General features: G+C 35.9%; 1 protein-coding gene across 3 annotated transcripts in view; it reads right to left on the bottom strand.

The window, feature by feature from the left end:
• LRRC7 (leucine rich repeat containing 7) overlaps positions 1-18,474 on the bottom strand; it is a 641,808-nt gene that overhangs the window by 426,967 nt on the left and 196,367 nt on the right. For 2 of the 3 annotated variants that reach the window (XM_071217384.1, XM_071217383.1), the window contains exon 3: positions 7,499-7,574. The exons of the other annotated variant lie outside the window; for it this stretch is intronic. In XM_071217384.1, coding sequence (XP_071073485.1) covers position 7,499 — 1 coding nt within the window. In that variant the 5' untranslated portion in view covers positions 7,500-7,574. The remainder of the gene's footprint in view (positions 1-7,498; positions 7,575-18,474) is intronic. 3 annotated transcript variants of the gene reach the window in all.

Genomic DNA, 18,474 nt, shown 5'->3' on the forward strand with positions numbered 1-18,474 from the left:
ATTAAAAATAAAGCACTATTCTATACTAGTTGGTAGGTAAAGGTTTTCATTATTTATTTATTTTGCTTCCATATAGTAAAATTCACTCTTTTTTACATTTACAGTTTGGTGCATTTTGACAACCTGTGTAATTGTGCAACCACTACCTTAATCAAGACATAGAATATTCCAATTACACCTGAAAGTCCCCTCTTGTTCCTTTATGGTTATTCCCCTTTCCCCCAATCTCAACCTCTGTCAATGACTGATATGATTTTTTCTATAGTTTTGTCTTTTCCAGAATATCATGTAAATGTAGTATATAGCTTTTTGTGTATGCGTTATTTTACTTAGCATAGTGCTTTTGGGATTAGTCCATTTGTTTGCATATATCAGTAGTTTGTTCCTTTTTATTGATGAACATCAGGTTGTTTCCAGTTTTGGGTGATTATGAATAAAATTGTGGACACGTTTTCATTTCTCATGAGTATATTATACCTATGGGTGGGTTTTGGTTGTATAGTAAGCATATCTTAAAATTAATAATAAACTGCTGAAATATTTTTCAGAATGGATTTCCATGATTCGTTAAGAGAAAAATAAGATAAAGACAACTATTTAAATGATCTCTTAGCCATAATAATAAAGTGGCAAATAGAAGGAAAGGAGAATAGAAAAGCAATAAAATAAACAAAAGGAAAAAAATGAAAAAGATGGACACAATAAAAACAGCATGTATGGGGCGGCGGACTTGGCCCAGTGGTTAGGCCGTCTACCACATGGGAGGTCCACGGTTCAAACCCCGGGCCTCCTTGACCCATGTGGGGCTGGCCCATGCGCAGTGCTGATATGCACAAGGAGCGCCCTGCCATGCAGGGGTGTCCCCCACGTAGGGGAGCCCCACGCACAAGGATTGTGCCCCATAAGGAGAGGCGCCCAGCGCAAAAGGAAGTGCAGCCTGCCCAGGAATGGTGCCGCACACACAGAGAGCTGACACAAGAAGATGATGCAACAAAGAGAAACACAGATTCCCGTGCCGCTGACAACAACAGAAACGGACAAAGAAGATGCAGCAAATAGACACAGAGAACTGACAACCGGGTGGGGGGGGCGGAGAGGAGAGAAATAAATAAATAAAATAAATAAAAATCTTTATTAAAAAAAAACCCACAGCATGTATGATATGACCCTATTTATCAGTATCATTTTAAAAACATATGTTTGCCATTATATGCAAAAATAATGCATGAAAAGGTGATCTGTAAGAATTAATGGTGACTTCTGAGTAAAAAGTTTTTTGTAGCAGACTAATTCTCCAGCTGAGAACAACTGAAAGAACCAGATAAAGCATTTACTGCTTTAAGACATCAGAAGGCTGAAGAAATTAAGAGGCTTTCTAGGTTAAGCTTCAAGAGTAGGGAGAACCATAGAGAGGTGAGCCGAGCATCAGAAGCTCTTTATCCTGGGGCATTAGCCAATTCTGGGGCAGAAAAAAATGAATATGAAAGTCTGGGTTTGGTCTGGTCAGAAAGCCACAACTGATGGAAAGAAAATTTGAAGTATTTTGGTGTTCTTAGGGACCTAGAGTGAAAACTGGAGATTTTAGGGGTCTCAAGTATATAGCTCATCTCCCTTTTCAATCATTTGCTGTATTCTCATGCTGTCTGGCCCAGAAAACTAGAGTGTATCTAAAACTGTCTCAAAAGCAAAGAAATGGCTATGTCCACTCCACCTCTATATCAGGAGGGGGCTTAGATTCCACATGGATGATGGATGCAATTCTCCTGCTTGTAGTTGTAGGCACTCTTGGCTCCCTGGTGTGGTGGTTGACCTTCACCTCCCTGTTAGCTGGCATGGGTAAGTTCAATAAATCAGAGGGTAGGAGTTGCAAGTCTGCTGAGGCTCAGGGCCTGGCTGTCATATGGACAGTCCAAAGATTCAGGTCTCCTGAGTATATACCAATCCCAGTGCAGGACTTGGAGTTGTCCTGGGTGGTACTGCGGGACATTGTATGTCCATGACCCAATGGGTGGACGAGGGGAGAGTGTAAACTACAATGTAAACCATTATCCATGTGGTGCAGCAGTGCTTCAAAATATATTCACCAAATGCAGTGAATGTCCCATGATGATGAAAGAGGTTGTTGATGTGGGAGGAGTGGGGTGAGGGGGGTGGGGGGTATATGGGGACCACTTATATTTTTTTAAGGTAACATTTAAAAAGATAAAGAGAGAGAGAAAAAAAAGCAGAGGGAAGCATCATATTAGCATACCAAGCTTTCAGTTGAAAACACTAGAAGGCTATACTTTAGGAACAATGAACAACCAGAGATAGCCTGTAACATCCAACCGCTGCTCATCTCAGTCCCTGACAGAATTAGGTTGAACAGCTTTTCAACTTTATTTGTCTAGATAGTTTTTAGATAGTTTAACGTGGAGGCTCTAAAATTTTATTGACTTAATGTCTGGCATTCAATAAGAATTACATCAAGAGACAGGACGATATTAAAAGAATATACAGACACTAAAAATAGATGTGCAATTGGTCAAGATAATGCAGTTTGAGACAAGGACTTTAAAATAACTGATTAGAAGCTTCAAGAAAATAGATTAGAAGAAAATAAATGGAATTTCATCAGTAAAATGGATCAAATGGAATTTCAGATTTGAAAAATAGAGTATGTGAGGATTAGTAATTGAATTTAAGACCAGATTGAAAATTTGGATTTGTGAACTAGATTGAACACTGTTCAATGGAGAATACCCAAAACAAAACAAGAGGAAAAGGAATTTAAGATGAAGAATAGAGAATAAATATGGGATGCAGAGAAAAGATCTAACATATATATAATTGGAATCTCAGTAAAAGAGGAGAGAAATAATATAATTGAAACAATACTTGAAAAAATGATGGCTAAGAGTATTCCAAAATTGATAAAAGACTGTTAACGCAGAGATTCTAAGAATTTCTGCAAATTCAAGCAAAATGACTGTAAAGGAAACCACATATAGGCACATTATAGTCAAACTATTGAAAAACAAAAATAAAGAGCAAATCTTAAGAAGTATTCAAACAATGAAACAGATCATCTGCAAAGAAACAAGACTAATGCTTTTCTTTCCAAGAGAAAAAAATGGAAACTAGAATACAATGGCATCTTTAAAGTGCTGAAAGAAATTCTATGAATAGTAAAAACAACTTTCAAAAGCAGAGATGAAAGACAGACTTTTCAGAGAAATAAAACTGAAAAACTGCACTTCCAGCAGACTGACATCAGAAGAAATACTAAAGAGAAATGCTAAAGAGAATTCCTTAAACACAAGGAAAATATTCCCAAGTAGAAACACAGAAGAAGTAGGAAGAAATGAAAAACAATGGAAAGGGTAAAACACGGTAAATATAAGCAAATATTGACTATAAAAAACAATGATATAAATGTCTTGAGGGGAGCTTAAGATATACACAGAAAAATGTATCAACAACAAAGCAAAGGATGGAGTTAAAGTATTTTAATATATAGCATTATCAGGGAATTAATTGCTAAAAGTAACTATTTGTATTAGACTGTAATACGTCAAGATGAATGTTGGAATCTCTAGAGTACCCCCAGAAAGGACAGTAAAAGAATGGATATTTAACAAGTAAGTGGAGAAAAAAGTGGAATAATAAAATGTTTTTAATTAATATAAAATAAAGCAATAAAGAGACAAAAAAGAAGATAAAGCAGTTTAAAGAAAAAATATAAAAAGTAACATGGTAGTTATAAATCCATTTATATCAGCAATCAAATGTAAATGGATTGGCGGCGGACTTTGCCCAGTGGTTAGGGTGTCTGGCTACCACATGGGAGGTCCGCGGTTCAAACCCCGGGCCTCCTTGACCCATGTGGGGCTGGCCCATGTGCAATGCTGATGCGCGCAAGGAGTGCCCTGCCACGCAGGGGTGTTCCCCACATAGGGGAGCCCCACACGCAAGGAGTGCGCCTCATAAGGAGAGCCGCCCAGCGCGAAACAAAGTGCAGCCTACCCAGGAATGGAGAGTTGACGCAGCAAGATGACGCAACAAAAAGAAACACAGATTCCAGTGCCGCTGACAACAGAAGCAGACAAAGAAGACACAGCAAATAGACACAGAGAACAGACAACCGGGGTGGGGGTGGGGGTGGGGGTGGGGAAGGGGAGAGAAATAAATAAATAAATAAATCTTTAAAAAAATGTAAATGGTTAATACTCCAAGTGAAAACCAATATATCAGACTGAATTTTTTTTAAAGCCTTTAATATGTTGCTTACAAAGGATCATAGATACTAGAACACAAGCAGGTTAAGAACAGAAGGATGCAAAGAGACATTCTGTGCAAAAGAAAACTGGCAGTATTTTCTATTAAAAACAGAAGGTAGACTCTAAAGGAAGAAGTATATGTATTATTTGAGATAAAGAGGGATATTTCATAATGATAAAGGGCTCAGTTCACAAGGCATGCAAATATTAATAGTGATCTTCTCTGTTGGGTGGTTTTCCAAGTAATTTTTACTTTCCTTGTCATACTTTTCTGTATTGTTTGAAACTTTCACAATGATCATGGATCATTTATATAACCTGAAAAAAAAGTTATTTTTATTGCAGAAAAAATAAAGGGAGAAAGTAATACAGAGGCTTAAGAGTAATTTTTTTCTAATGAAAAAGTCTAAAAAGATTTTGTGGCTATTATGCCCTAATTACAACTATGAAATTAAGTCCATAGTGCCAGCACAAGAAAAATAAAAATAGTACTAATGAGAATCAGGTGTAAAATCTCTATAAAAGTGTTATATAATCTTACTTCCCTCTTGGCCCAATTTATTTAAGGGTTCTGAGATAGTCAAATAATTCTGACTGTATTTTTCTGCAAGGAGGTGGTATAATAGAATTTAAAAATAATTATGGGAATGACCCAAAGAAAGGAAAGCACTGACTCATTTGTTCAGTCATTACACATAAGTACTTACTATGTGTCAGGTACTAACTAATATGATTATTTGTGAGGCAAATAGAATATCTGTCAACCTAATATGGGAAATAACTTATGAGACTACTACATAGAATAACAGACCATGTGTAACTGATAAGAATACCCCAAAATAAAATATCCTTAAGTTATATTAAATTGAATTAGCCGTTCAAATTATGGGAATTTTTGGGGTGTTTATAACTGAATGACATAGTAGCAATAAGTAAATATGAGGTAAAAAAATAAAATAAAACTACCAAAAGATAAATCATAAAAACAATTCTATCATTGGGATTCATATAGAAAAGAAACAAGTTAAAGATTAAAGGCATTATATTGGAAAGGATTCCTAAATCTCTATGTCCTCCAAAGTTGATCATTTCCACTAGAGTTCCCAATGATTGACTAATGACAGTGTCCAAAAGCACCTTCTCCCTCACTTGCCCTTTCAGCAGTATTTAACATTGTCCACTCTTTGATTTCTTTAATAAACAAAAACAAGTTAAAAACACTTGAAGCCAATTTTCCTCCTACTTTTGACTATTGCTCAGTTTCTGTGGCAGATGCCTCTTCCTCTTTGCCCCTTGAATATTGGTGAGCCTCAGAATTCTACTTGTGATAATGTTTTCACTCTGTATATGTTTACTGACTGATTAAATTCTACCTCTATTAAGATAAATCAAGATTCTATGTCTTCCAACCCTAGAGCTCCAGTTCCATATTTCCCTTATCCCTGTGATCATTCATGTCTTGCTATGCCAAAGGCACTTGAGTTTCATGTTCTAATCTGAAGTTATTTTAACTGCTCTTCCTTCAGTATTCTAGATCTCAAATATTGAGATCACTATTTATCCAACCCAGGTTCTAGGGGAACCCAGTGAAAAAGATACTTCTTTCAAATCAAGATTCTCCTCTCCATCTCACCTGCCACCATTTGAGTTTGGACCCAAAATTTCTCGCCTGGATGATGGCAAAGGTCAATTTACCTTTTTTTCCCCCTTTTAACTTTGCTTTTAAATTCTTCAATATCTTTTAAAGTATAGCCTTCTTTGTTTCCTTCTGAGCTAAAACTGACCTTGAATATGACCAAAGTATTTCTAAATACCTCTTCACAATGTTTCTCTCCTTTGATATGTAGTCCAAGGGAACCATTTTAAAAGCACTTGAACTTTGAATGTGCCTTCCTTTCCACCCTGTCATAGTACAAATTTGTCACTTTAACGCAATCCAAGATAAAATCTAAAAATAAAGTACATTAAGAGTTAATAATTCACATTGTAAAAGTGTTTTTAGTCTGTACTGACTCTTTAGCATTCTTCTTATCAAAATATGTGATTCTAATTGCATAAATATTTGATAGAGTTTATACACGTGGTATTTATCATCCATTACTTGCTATTAATAAAGTCTTATAAAAGACTGAAAGGGAAGAAATTTCTGTTAGCTTATATAATTCTTTAGGAATTTCTACTGTTGAGCAATTGAAACACAATTTTACCCATTTCTATATTTACAGAATTTTCTCCTACTGTAATGTTTCAATTTTAAAAATATTTATGCACAAGTTCTAAAATATTTCTATTATGGATATTGTCATCTTTTCTTATGTATTTTTGTTTGCAAATATATTTTAACCATCACTACCACTGAATAAATCTGTTAAATTAAAAACTAAGTGCATTAATTTTCACTTTGAAAAACGTATATATGTGTATATATATGCATGTATCTTTTATGTTAACACATAAAATCAATTTGCGATTGTAAACTTAGTCCCCTAATCCAAGCCATTTAAAGATTTGATATAAATAATTTCAATAAATAGTAATACTTTTAGCTTTAACATTCTTTGATTCACTTTCAACACTCAATATATATTTGCAGAGAAAGAATTAACTCCAACCACTTCAATATGGAGCAATGAGATTTTCAAAGATACTTGTCATTCAACTAATCTTATTTACCCTTTCCACATTCTTAAAATCCTTTCATTATCCATTCACCAAAACATTGCATGTTTCTACCATTGAATTTGTTATATCTTGAAAATGTCAAGGAGCACTGATAATTGGAAAGCTTCTGTTGTGTGCCTGGATTTCATTTGATATCACCTTTCAATGTAACCTTGAAAAGTGAATGTAATTTCACTTTATTTTTCCAAAAACTTGAGTATAAAATAATTTCTATTAATGGTTTATTAATAAATTTACATAGAAGTTAAATATGTCACATGGTATAGGGAGATTCATTTACTCTTTCTATAAAGGAATAGATTGTTAAATTGGGGCTCTAAAAATAAGATACATTATTTAAACCCGTATTTCTGACCAAAATTATTTCAATAGTAATCTGATATCCATAGTTATCATTTTTTTCTTTCCTAATTATTTTTGTGATATAATGGTTAATAAAAAATACTCCAAGTATAAATTTAAAATTACAAGACTATATTTTGTTTTTATAAAGTAAAATTCCCAGCACACTAGTGAATTCTATATACTTAAGCGTAGTAAAATAACATAGTATCTACTTGCTAGTTATTCCTTTCTCTGCAGACTTCTAGGTTGTGACCACTTTGACTTGCATTTTTTTCATGTAGCGGGCTCCTTTAAAAAAAAAAAGAAAATTTAAAAAATTTTAATTAACTGCACTTAAAAATTGACATATGAATCTAAATTAACATAATAAGCAAGAATGGAATGTGAAGAGCTTAATCAGATGCTTTTCTAATTGCCAGGTTACACATCCTATTAGAACAATTCCACAAACACCACCACTTTAAACATTTGAGCTGTGGGTATATAAATCTATTGTGGAACAAAAGGATGATATAGTCCAACATTCTTTCTTGAGGCAATATTTAACTGCAAGGAAAATGCTTTGTATAGCAATTTTCCACTTTGCCTGTTGTACTCCTAATAACTAAATAATAAATGTAAAATGTACCTTTCCTTGTTTTATCAATAATGGTCTAGGTTAGTAATAGCATTTTTCCCATGCTAAAAGTATAATTTCTATTTCATTTTAATTAATATATTTGTAATTAGAAAATTTATCCAGCCTAAACACACAATTTGTTAAGCTTTATTTATTCTAAGATGGCCCATTTTTTACAAGTAAATTATTGCATCAATTAAATAAGCTTATAATCTCCAGCATTTAAACTGCTATTTATGTATTTTCACTAGAGTTTTTGTTTTCATTTTCCAAAATATCCTTTAGAGTTCTCATTTCAAAAAGAGTATTTTTAAGATATCTAAGTATTTACTATGTATAATTGGCTTTATTAGGTAGACATTGAATATGTTTTTGGTCCTTTTAGGCCCTTTTTTCAATTTTTGACTACAAATTGCATTACATAAAAATGACAACAAAGCTTGTCTTTATGATTCTTAAAGCATACCAGACTCTGCATGACTCTGTACACTGGACTAGGTGTTTCTCTGTTCCACTGACTAATAACAATTTCCTATAGTCTTGATTTACATAATTCATAATCACATAGAGTAGAGCTTCCTGTACTTTAAAGATAAAAAGAATTTACATTGAGTACCCTAAATAATAATTTCAAGGTATGATTTCTTATTCCTCTAATCTACCATAGGTTGTAAATTCATAGAATGCAAACTGCAAAACAAAATAAATGTGCATATCTGCATATATATGTATATGTCTTCTCATAGAAGTTACTTTTCTAAAATAAATTTGATTTTTACAAATAAATATGAATATTTTGGACTCAATTACTTTCATTTTAATGCTTTTAACACATTAAGCTATGTCTCCATATGTACATGTAATAATTGACTACGTCAAAATATTCGGCTTTGTATTTGTAATCAGTGGGAATTACCGAATAAGTGTTTAATATGAAATCTATGAGAACATAAAAACTTTTAATATTCAGAATAGAGAAGGCAATTTGGAACTATAAGTACGTTAAATTATGAAATATTTTTTTAAAAATTCTGTTTTTATAATTTAAATAAAATGTTTTGAATATCAATAATATATGATAATAAAATGAAGACAATAAAATATTGGCCATGTAAGAGTTCTTAGGAATCTTTTCTCGAATTTCTCCTGTAAACCAACTGTTTACAGATAAATAAATGCTTATAAAGGTCTTGAAAACAATTTGTATCCTTAAGACATGTTTTCCAACAACTTTATCTACACAATATCCATTTTGAATTTTTAGTACAAGTATTATTGCCACTAGTTTGAGTAAAGAACTAACATGTGTGATCAAGAAAACATTGCCAGTATTGTTTTTAGAAATATTGGAACCTTGGAGAGGTGCAAGAAAACTGGAGAGTTGTAAATATTTAGTCAAATTTCAAAGACAAGAAAAGTATTAAGTTAAGTTCTAAGTAAGTAATTTTTACACTGTCCCCAAGTGAAAAGTCCAGAATGGATGTGGAAACAAACAGAAGAAAGTAGAGATGACCAAGAATCAATATAATTCATTAAGAATAAATTTTGCTAACTAATCAATTTTCCTGTATTGGAAAAGAGAAGTGACTTGAAAGCAATGGGATGTAATTTAATGAATAAATGTAAAAATTTAATATGCAAATCAAATCAATTTCACAAGTGTAGGGAAAAAGAGCTCAGTCTAACAGTAACATGTGAAAAAATCACAAAATAAAAAAAAAATCCAAAAGAAAGAAGAGGGAAGAACATATTAATAATATATAATAGCTTTCTTTAAGTATTTTAAAGACTTTCCTATAGAAGATCATTTACTTGTTATATTACTGTATTTTAATTTAAAAGTGAAAAACAAGGATCAAAAGTCTGAAATTATAGGGGGACATGGCTTTAACCCATGATGCTATACAGTTTCTTATTTTTTCACACTTTTACACCCTGGATTGACCACTAGCTATCTAATTGTCCTGTTGCTCTTTCTATTTCTCTAAATATTCCTTCAGTGATTCCACATCTCCCTTTTCCCCCAGAATTGAAATTTCCCCCAATATTTGTGAATTTTCCTAATTCTTTTCCTGATGTCTCTCTTAAATTTGAAACCATTCTTTACACCTGCCTATTAGATACAGGCATCTGGATGTCCCATTGAAATCTCAAATTCAATATGATTACAAGCAAAATTCCATGTCCTTGTTATCCAGCCAACTTTTTTCCTATGTTCCTGATTTTCTTCAATGAAGCATCATCTCCGTGTATGCTCAGACTAGAGACCTAGGCATCATTTCCAGGCCTCTTTCTCCCTTTCATTCCCCCTCCTCAATCTAATCTATAACATCCTTCATAATCATCCTCCTAATTCTGTGACTGCTACCACTGCCACTGAGAACACTCTAGAACTCCTCCTCCTTATCGTCTTTAAAATCACATCAGAGAGTTTCCTTTCATATATTCACACTTATATTCTCTCTACTCCCTTCCAGGAGAGTGAATTGTCTACAGAAAAAAATCCAGGTTTCTTATCATGGTATTCAAGTTTAAGTTGGTTCTCTGGCTCCACCCTTGCCTTCGCAGTTCTACACACATTTTATGGAGGAGGCAAACTGAAACTCCAGCCGAACTTCACCTCTCACCACCCTCTCCAGGTCCCTGCCTCCATCTTGTTCATACTGCCTCAACTCAGACTGCCCTTCTAATGATATCTTCATTTCTGTTCTCATTCCCTTCAAAGTCCAGATTATGAACTTCCTCTTCCATGAAGTCTTCCCTGATTCAACTCAATTGGAAGTAATTTAACTCTCACCTCTGAATTTCATTACTCTTTATCTCTACTAGCAGTAATTTATTATTTGTCACATCAAGCAACTAAGCTTTACATTCTTTAAAGGCTGCTGTCCTGACTGATTTATCTTTGTATCTCTGCAATATTTAGGATGATATATTGTAAACTGTATTTCATACTTTCTTTTTCAATTGAAAAAATACTGCTTATGTATCAAGCTGGAGAAAATTTTGTTGGAGAGAGAATTTCTACTGTAGGGAGACTGGATTTTGTCGGGAACATTCTTTGGTAAATCCTCTTGGCATAGGAGACACTCGGAGAAGCCCAAGTGTGCCTGGGACTGGTAAAAGGAGGATCTCCAGAGAAAAAGAAAACTGGAAAAGGGAAGGACAGGAGAGAGAGGCGACCTGGTAGAAGGCTGTAGTCCCTCCCAATGACACCTCTCTGAGTATTTTTTATAAATTCTATGATATATTTGTTATGAAGGTGTTGACTGACCTTAGCATTGGGGCTGACAAAGAGGCAGAATAATAGGAGTCGGTAAAAGTGCCATAAATTAGCAAGAATATTGGGGAGCATATTCAAATAAAGCTCGTAGGACAAGGTCTGACGTGCAGCAAGCATTCACTAAATGTTAGCTACATTATTACTATTAATATTTTATAGTGTGAGTTCTTGTTTGGGTTAAATGACTTAATTTGTTTAGCAATTCCATATATTCCCCAGAATTTTGCTCAGTTTCAGACTAAATCCCATGCAGATTCCAACTGTGTAATTCAGGTAATTCAATAATTAAGGTTTAGCTGCAATGGTCCTCAAAATAGCTGAAATTAATGACATGGATATTCTATAGCCTGATTAAGTACCATTTTAGATAGCCAAGGTCTAGATATTAAAAACAGCCTTTTAAATTCTTTATCTATAAAACAGAAACAGCAATACCTATTAATCTTAAGTGTCCCACAAATAGTTTTTTTCCATAATAATATAATAATAATAATAATAAATACATTCTGCAAACCTAAGCACTCGCCTTAGGAAAAAGGGTATTAGTTATTGTTTTGTTTTACTATAACAAGTAAAATTATAATCCTAAAATTCTATTGTCACAATACCTAAGAAAGTGATACTTAGAAATAAATGGTTATATTCCTATTTTCTATGGTCTAGTTGCCATTTTGCTGAAAATAAAAATTGCCCCTCCACTTTTAGGCAGATTCACTATTCAGTACACTGAAAGGAATACAGGGCTGAATTTAGAACAATGGGTCTTCATGTTATATTATTTTAAGAAGGAGCTAACCTGCTGCTGCCCCTGCAATTGGGCCTGGCCTGGCCATGGTTATTGGGAAGTGCTGAGCATCATCACACTCTTTCAGAGGAGGATGACAACATCAGGTAGTGTACTAGTCAGCCTAAGAGGGGCTGATGCAAAGTGCCAGAAATCAGTTGGTTCTTATAAAAGGTATTTATTTGGGGTAAAAGCTTATAGTTACAACTCAAGGTACCATAAGAGGTACTTTCTCACCCGAGTCAGTTGCCATGTGTTGAAGTAAGATGGCAGGCCTGGTCTCTCCTTCCTTCTTCCTCTTAGGGCTCCATGGGCCCAGCTTCTTCTGATCTCAGCTGTAGGCTCGCATAGCGTTTGTTTCTTTCCAGGCTTCCTCAGTTCCGCTCTTCTGTTCTCTTAAGTGGCAAACCATCAGGCAAATGGCTCATCTTTCTTCCTTTGGCCTCAGGGTCAAAGTTCTCTCCTCTGCTATGTTGATGGAGCTCACTTTCTTCCTGTGCTGCCTTCTGTGTATCTTCTTCTATGAGTGTCCATTTATATAGTCCCCCAAGGGGGTGGGGACTTAACCCGAGTTACACCCTACTGACATGGTCGAATCAAGCCCTAATCTTAACATAATTTAATCAAAGACATCTCAGCTGAATCTAATATAGTCAAAGGGTATCATGCCTAGAGGAACAGACCAGTTTACAAACATAATCTTTCTCTTTGGAATTCATAAATCATCTCAAACTGCCACAGGAAAGCATACATATTTTCAAACACAGTATTATATTTTTCTGTTAAAAGAGACATAAAGGACTTAGTCACAGGTACCACCACATTTTCAAGTTCAACATTAATGACAAAAAGAATCTTTGATGAAACCAGCCTTAATGTTTTCCTTTACTAAATAACTTAAAGTAAGTTGCTTAAAAGAAAAAGAAAATTTGAAGTGTTTTTCCAGTGCTATCATTGTTCTGCTTGGTATAGGATATACTCGACTAAATGCCTGAGCCTCCAAGTACAAGTCCATTTTAAAAGATTCACTGGGAAAACTTATAGGTGAAAATATTGTCTGAAAGCCTTTTGAAAGGTTCCTTTGCTTTGGGCTCTCACTCTTGTTTTGTGATATTTCTGGTTTCTAGTTCTTTAGTTAACTTTCTTGAATCACAGCCTCCTCACTCAATTCCTTAACTGCATGTATATAATACAAAAGAAGCCCACTGATTTAGATATGAATTAGAGACTAATTCTCACTAGCATGTTCTCTTTATTGCAGCACTTTCCTTCCCACACTTTATCAATCCAGGGGTTGTGCTGTATTTGACCCTGGTTTGGCCTGCCTCTGAGACATGTTACTCAAAAGTATGCAGTACGTACTAAAAGTCCTTAGGGTATAAGTTTTTATTTAAAACATGGCCTCTCAGGGGCAAGGTCCTTGTTCAGTTATGATTCTAATCAGTGTTTATTACTCTGTAGGCACTGCAATATTTAACAAGTGTGGCTTCAGCACTTGAGCTATGACTGCATAGGTAATAGGCCAGATTTGGATGCAAAACACTACAAACTCCTGGCTTCATATTTCAATTATATTTAAATGAGATTGCCTAATGCAAGTGTTTAAACAGTCATTAAAGTTAACTTTTGGAATCTAGAGGGCACAGTGTGCACTCTTGATAATACCAAAGTTTTAGATTACATTTCCAACTACTTTCTAAGTGAAAAATTCAGGGAGCTTGAAATGTCAAGAATGCTTTCAAAAAGATACTGAATTGGCCCAAAAACTTAAAGTCAGTCACTTGGTTAATGTTCTGTTATGTTTTTGTGACATGATTACTAATAGTTGTTGATTATTTAATGCCAGTAATGTTCTAGGAGATAATGAAGTACAGCCACTGCATACTAGAGAAATTTGATAAGCACTAACCCAAGCAAGAATTATGAGATCATACTGAGGTTGAACTACAGGTCTGGAAGAAACTTTAAATAACCATAGTCATTTCATAATTTCAGTAACAACCACACCGAAGTCATCCTCAGAACATGAAGCTCTGTTATACTTTGAAGGCCAGCTGCATCCTCAGAAAATTCATCAGAATTTGCTGTCACATCTCAGAAGTGCTCAGCCTACAAGAATCAAAGTTAGAGGGCTTACCAGAAAGCCTGAGAGTATACACCCTAACATTCGAGTTGTGTGATGTGGGTAGCAGCAAAGAGAGTCTTTCAATGGGCACTGTGAGTCCTTTGAATTTGAATGCAGAATTTTAAAACCCAGGTAAGAAGTCCCTTTGGAAACCAGAAGGGAAGACAAAGATCGTTATGAGACTAAGGTCTGTGAGTCCAGCCTATGTTGTTACTGGGGATGGAATATTAGTAAGTCCCCCAGACGAGTTATCACTGAGGGGCAGAGAACGTATGCAGATTTAAGCATAATAGGAGACGTGATATGACGGAGGTGTGTACATTGTGCTGTGAAAGCTGAGGGAACTCGGCACAATCTGGGAATTCATGGAACCTTCTGACTCAGTGATCAATCTGTGTCCTGGACACAGTATTTTGCAAACTATATTGATTTTAATTAAATTTCTGTCAACTAAAGCAAGATTCCTTAAGTTTCTTCTGTGCATATAGCTTTACCTCAAGGACAGTAAGAAGCAAACGATTAAAAAAAAAAAGTGGAGGTTTGTGGATCTTTATCAGACTTTCCTAGTTGGTCTCTCTAATATCCCTTAAATCCTGAAAATGAAACACAGAAAGGAAAGAAAAGGAGACAAAAAATGCTTAACCTGCAGATTTTGTGCGCCCTCTCTACCTCTGACTCCCTCTCCAAATCCCTTAAATCCTGAGAGTGGATCACAGAAAGGAAGAGGTAGACAAAAACTGTTTAAACTGCCTGGTGCTGGCTAGAGAAGCAGGTCTGTACTGCGGTGGTACCAAAGCCTGTGGGTGAGATGGGTCACCCCTTCTGCATTTTATTGACTCTAGGTCTCCTGACTTGACTTTTTTGGTTTCTTAATGTATCAAATCTATCATTACTTTAAATGAAAGTTAAAGTCTTGCTTCATAAATCCACACAAAAATTTGCATAAAGCAGCAACCCTTTTTTCATCATTATTAAAAACAATAATTCTTACTCAGTAACAATATTCATATGCTTTTTGAAACAGAAATGAAGTCATGAAATAAGGGAGTCCTCGAAAAAGTATATCCTTCCTAAAAAACTACTCCCTATCACAAAGACTATTTCTTTATTATTTAGAATGATTCTGTTAGGTAGCTATCATTGTTTTCTTTTCATAGGTGAAAAAAACGAATTTGGAGGTAGGCAGCATTCACTCATTCACTGATCAAATGAAGCACTTCTATTTACCAGGCACTGTGTTAGAAACACATCTTGCTATCAAAGACCTCGCAGTCTCAACAGAAACAAAGCTATATATTCACTGCACCTGGATTTTATCTTCCTGGATCCCAGGAAGGCTGTATTTCTCTGTCCCTGTTCTTTGCAGCTAGAGTAGGGTCATGTAAATGAGTTTAGGCCAATGATACGTGAAAGTTATAGAAGCCATTTCCAGGTTTGGCTCTAGAAAAAGATCCTGCCTGATCTTTTGGTTCTTTTTTCCCCTGGTAGGCTGTTCAGGCCCATTTGGCATAGCTGCAATGGAGGAAGGCCTCTCAACCTGCTTTGAACTGTGATATGAGGGAGAAATAAACCTTTATTGTATCAATCTGCTGATATTTGCAGTTTAATTTGTCACCACAGCAGATTCTATTCTTTCATGTCTAATACAAAGTTTCATGGGCGAGACAGCAAAGATGTGATTACAAAAACAAAATTGCTTTGAAGGGAACAAACTGAGTGCTTTGATGGGGAATAACAGAGGACACCTACTATAGTAGATTGGATCATTGTTCAGAAATATTCACCCCCTTCCTCATTTCCATGGGAAGGGTATACCATTGATTTTGGTTTTGGCTAGTGACTTGCTCTGGCCAATAGAATAGGTAGAAATAATGGTGGGTCAGTTCTGAACCGAGGCCTTGCATGTTTTTACTCATCCCCTCCTTCCTCTGCTATGGCAGGAAATGAACATGCCCAGGTTCTACTGGTCCTAGGAAGAAGATGAGAGGCACGTGGAGCAGAGTTGTACCAGCAGAGGCAGGTTAGATCAGCAGAGCTCCAAATGACTTGCAGACATGAATAAGCCCAAATGAGGTCAGCAGAGCCACCATGCACAGCCTGGACTTGCAGACCCCTCAACCAACTTGCAGACATTTGTCCTATTATAGTGTATGCCACTGGGATTTTTGCTTTTGTTTTATAGCCTTATTGTGATACATCTTCTCAGATGAAGTAGTCAGAGAAGACCTCGTTGGGAAGGTAACATTTATGTGGACACCTAAATAATGAGAGGGAGCTAGCATGTAAGCAGTTGAAAAGCAAATTCCAGGGAGAAGTAACATTCAAAAAGGCATTAAGGCATGTGGCATATTCTGAGAAACTGAGCAAAGGCCAGTATGCCTGAGTCTATTGAGCATGAAGGAGAATGTCTCCAAAAGAGGACAGAAAGGTAAGTAGGTGATAGATGAAACCTTGCATGCACTGAGAGGGAATTAGTTTTTTTACAATTTCCTAGAGGCAGTGGTGACTTTGGATCATCTATTTATTTATTTATTTATTTGTTTATTTATTTATTTATACCCCTACTCCCCTCACCCCACTCCTCCCATATCAACGACCTCTTTCATCATCGTGGGACATTTATTGCACTTGGTGAATACATTTTGGAATACTGCTGCACCATATGGATAATGGTTTACATTGTAGTTTACACTGTCACCCAGTCCACCCAGTGGGCCATGGCAGAAAGTACAATGTCCAGCATCTGTCCCTGTAGTACCACCCAAGACAACTCCAAGTCCTAAAAAGGCCCCTACATCATATCTCTTCTTCCCTCTCCCTACTCTCAGCAGCTACCATGGCCACTTTCTCCACATCAGTGCTACAATTTCTTCCATTACTAATCACATAGATTGTCTATTTAAAACTAGCTTAGAGGTGGCAAATGGGTTAGAAGAGAGGAAAAGGAATAGTTGACTTGCAGATTCACTTGGTAAGCACATTATTTTTATTTAGATTGTATATAGAGGGGCTTTGTGAGTATTGATGGGAGACAAGAAGCTCTTTCAAATCTCTCCCTGGCGCTGCCATTGCCCAGGTGTGCCAGGTATGACAGACAAGAGCAGTAGTCCTGGGGAAGTGATGACAATTTCACAATACAGTTAGCTCACCTCTCGGCCTGCTTTTATTGTCTAGTATTGTGTATAACTTCTCTTACCCAGGGGAATCTTTACCCCTTACCCTCTTGTATCACCCCATACAACCATGTGGTACAGAAAAGTACACTACATATAACGAGGGATATAGAACAGTCAGTATAACTAAATTTCACTGACATATCACGTTGGTCTGTCTGACCCTTTATTACTTTTTGTTTGTTCCACATCAATAGTCTGTTTCCTCACTGGTCTCTGTGATTCCAACTTAATCTACTTCCAAGACTCTGCTATAGGCTAGAGATTACTTCCTAAAACATTTCGAAAAGGCATGTTTAATTCAGGGGTTACAAATAAGAGGAAAAGGAGAAATAATATGTACTGAGTGCATATTTTGTTCTAGATATAATCCTAGGTGATTAGAGATTGATAGCTGGCTGAGGTGGAACTTTCCCTGTGGCATACTGCCTGAGATGAGTATTTGAAAATAAGTACTTTATTTGGGAGACAATTCCAGGAAACACCAGTAAAAAGGGGAGAAGAGACACAGAGAAGGGGAAAAAGGCAGTAAAGGGTATGTCATGAAGCTAATTACCATTCTGGGCAACTGAGGCTCTATCCTGGTGGGAAACACTGGCTGACAGGGTAGAATATGCCTCACAGTGCCCCACTGGAGGGGTGAAGAAAGTGGGTTAATTGTTCTCCAGCTCTCATCCATCAATGACTGAGGGCTGCACTGGGAGCATTAACTTCCCAGTATTTCCAGGCTGCACCTGGAATTCATCAGGAGGATTTGCCAGTGCTTGCTCTTAGATGCCATAAGCATGACCTAGAAAGCTAAGAGTGAAGAGAATATAAAAGGGCTCTCAGCAACTACAGAATATTTTTCTTTTTATTCCTCGTTAATGTCTGTTTTAAAGTGGCTTTCTCTGACCACCTGATTTTACTACACAAAATCCAGTTCTCTATCCCTATTCCCTTTCTTCTGATAATGAGGCCAAGGATGGAACCAGTTTTCTTCAGCAAGGTCTTGGACAAAGTAGGAACCCAATGATAGTTGAATCAATAAATGCATGACAGCCATATGAGGTAGACAGTATGATCATCAGGAATGATGAGATTGCCCAGGCCATAGAAAGAGTAACAACAAGAGTGGTCTGACATCAAATCCCATACTCTGGACTTGACTCTGATAATGACACCACATGGTTTTCCTAATTCCTGTCTCAAAAAACTCATTTTC

This window comes from Dasypus novemcinctus, chromosome 9, assembly GCF_030445035.2.
Source record: "Dasypus novemcinctus isolate mDasNov1 chromosome 9, mDasNov1.1.hap2, whole genome shotgun sequence".
Classification (NCBI taxonomy): Eukaryota; Metazoa; Chordata; class Mammalia; order Cingulata; family Dasypodidae; genus Dasypus; species Dasypus novemcinctus.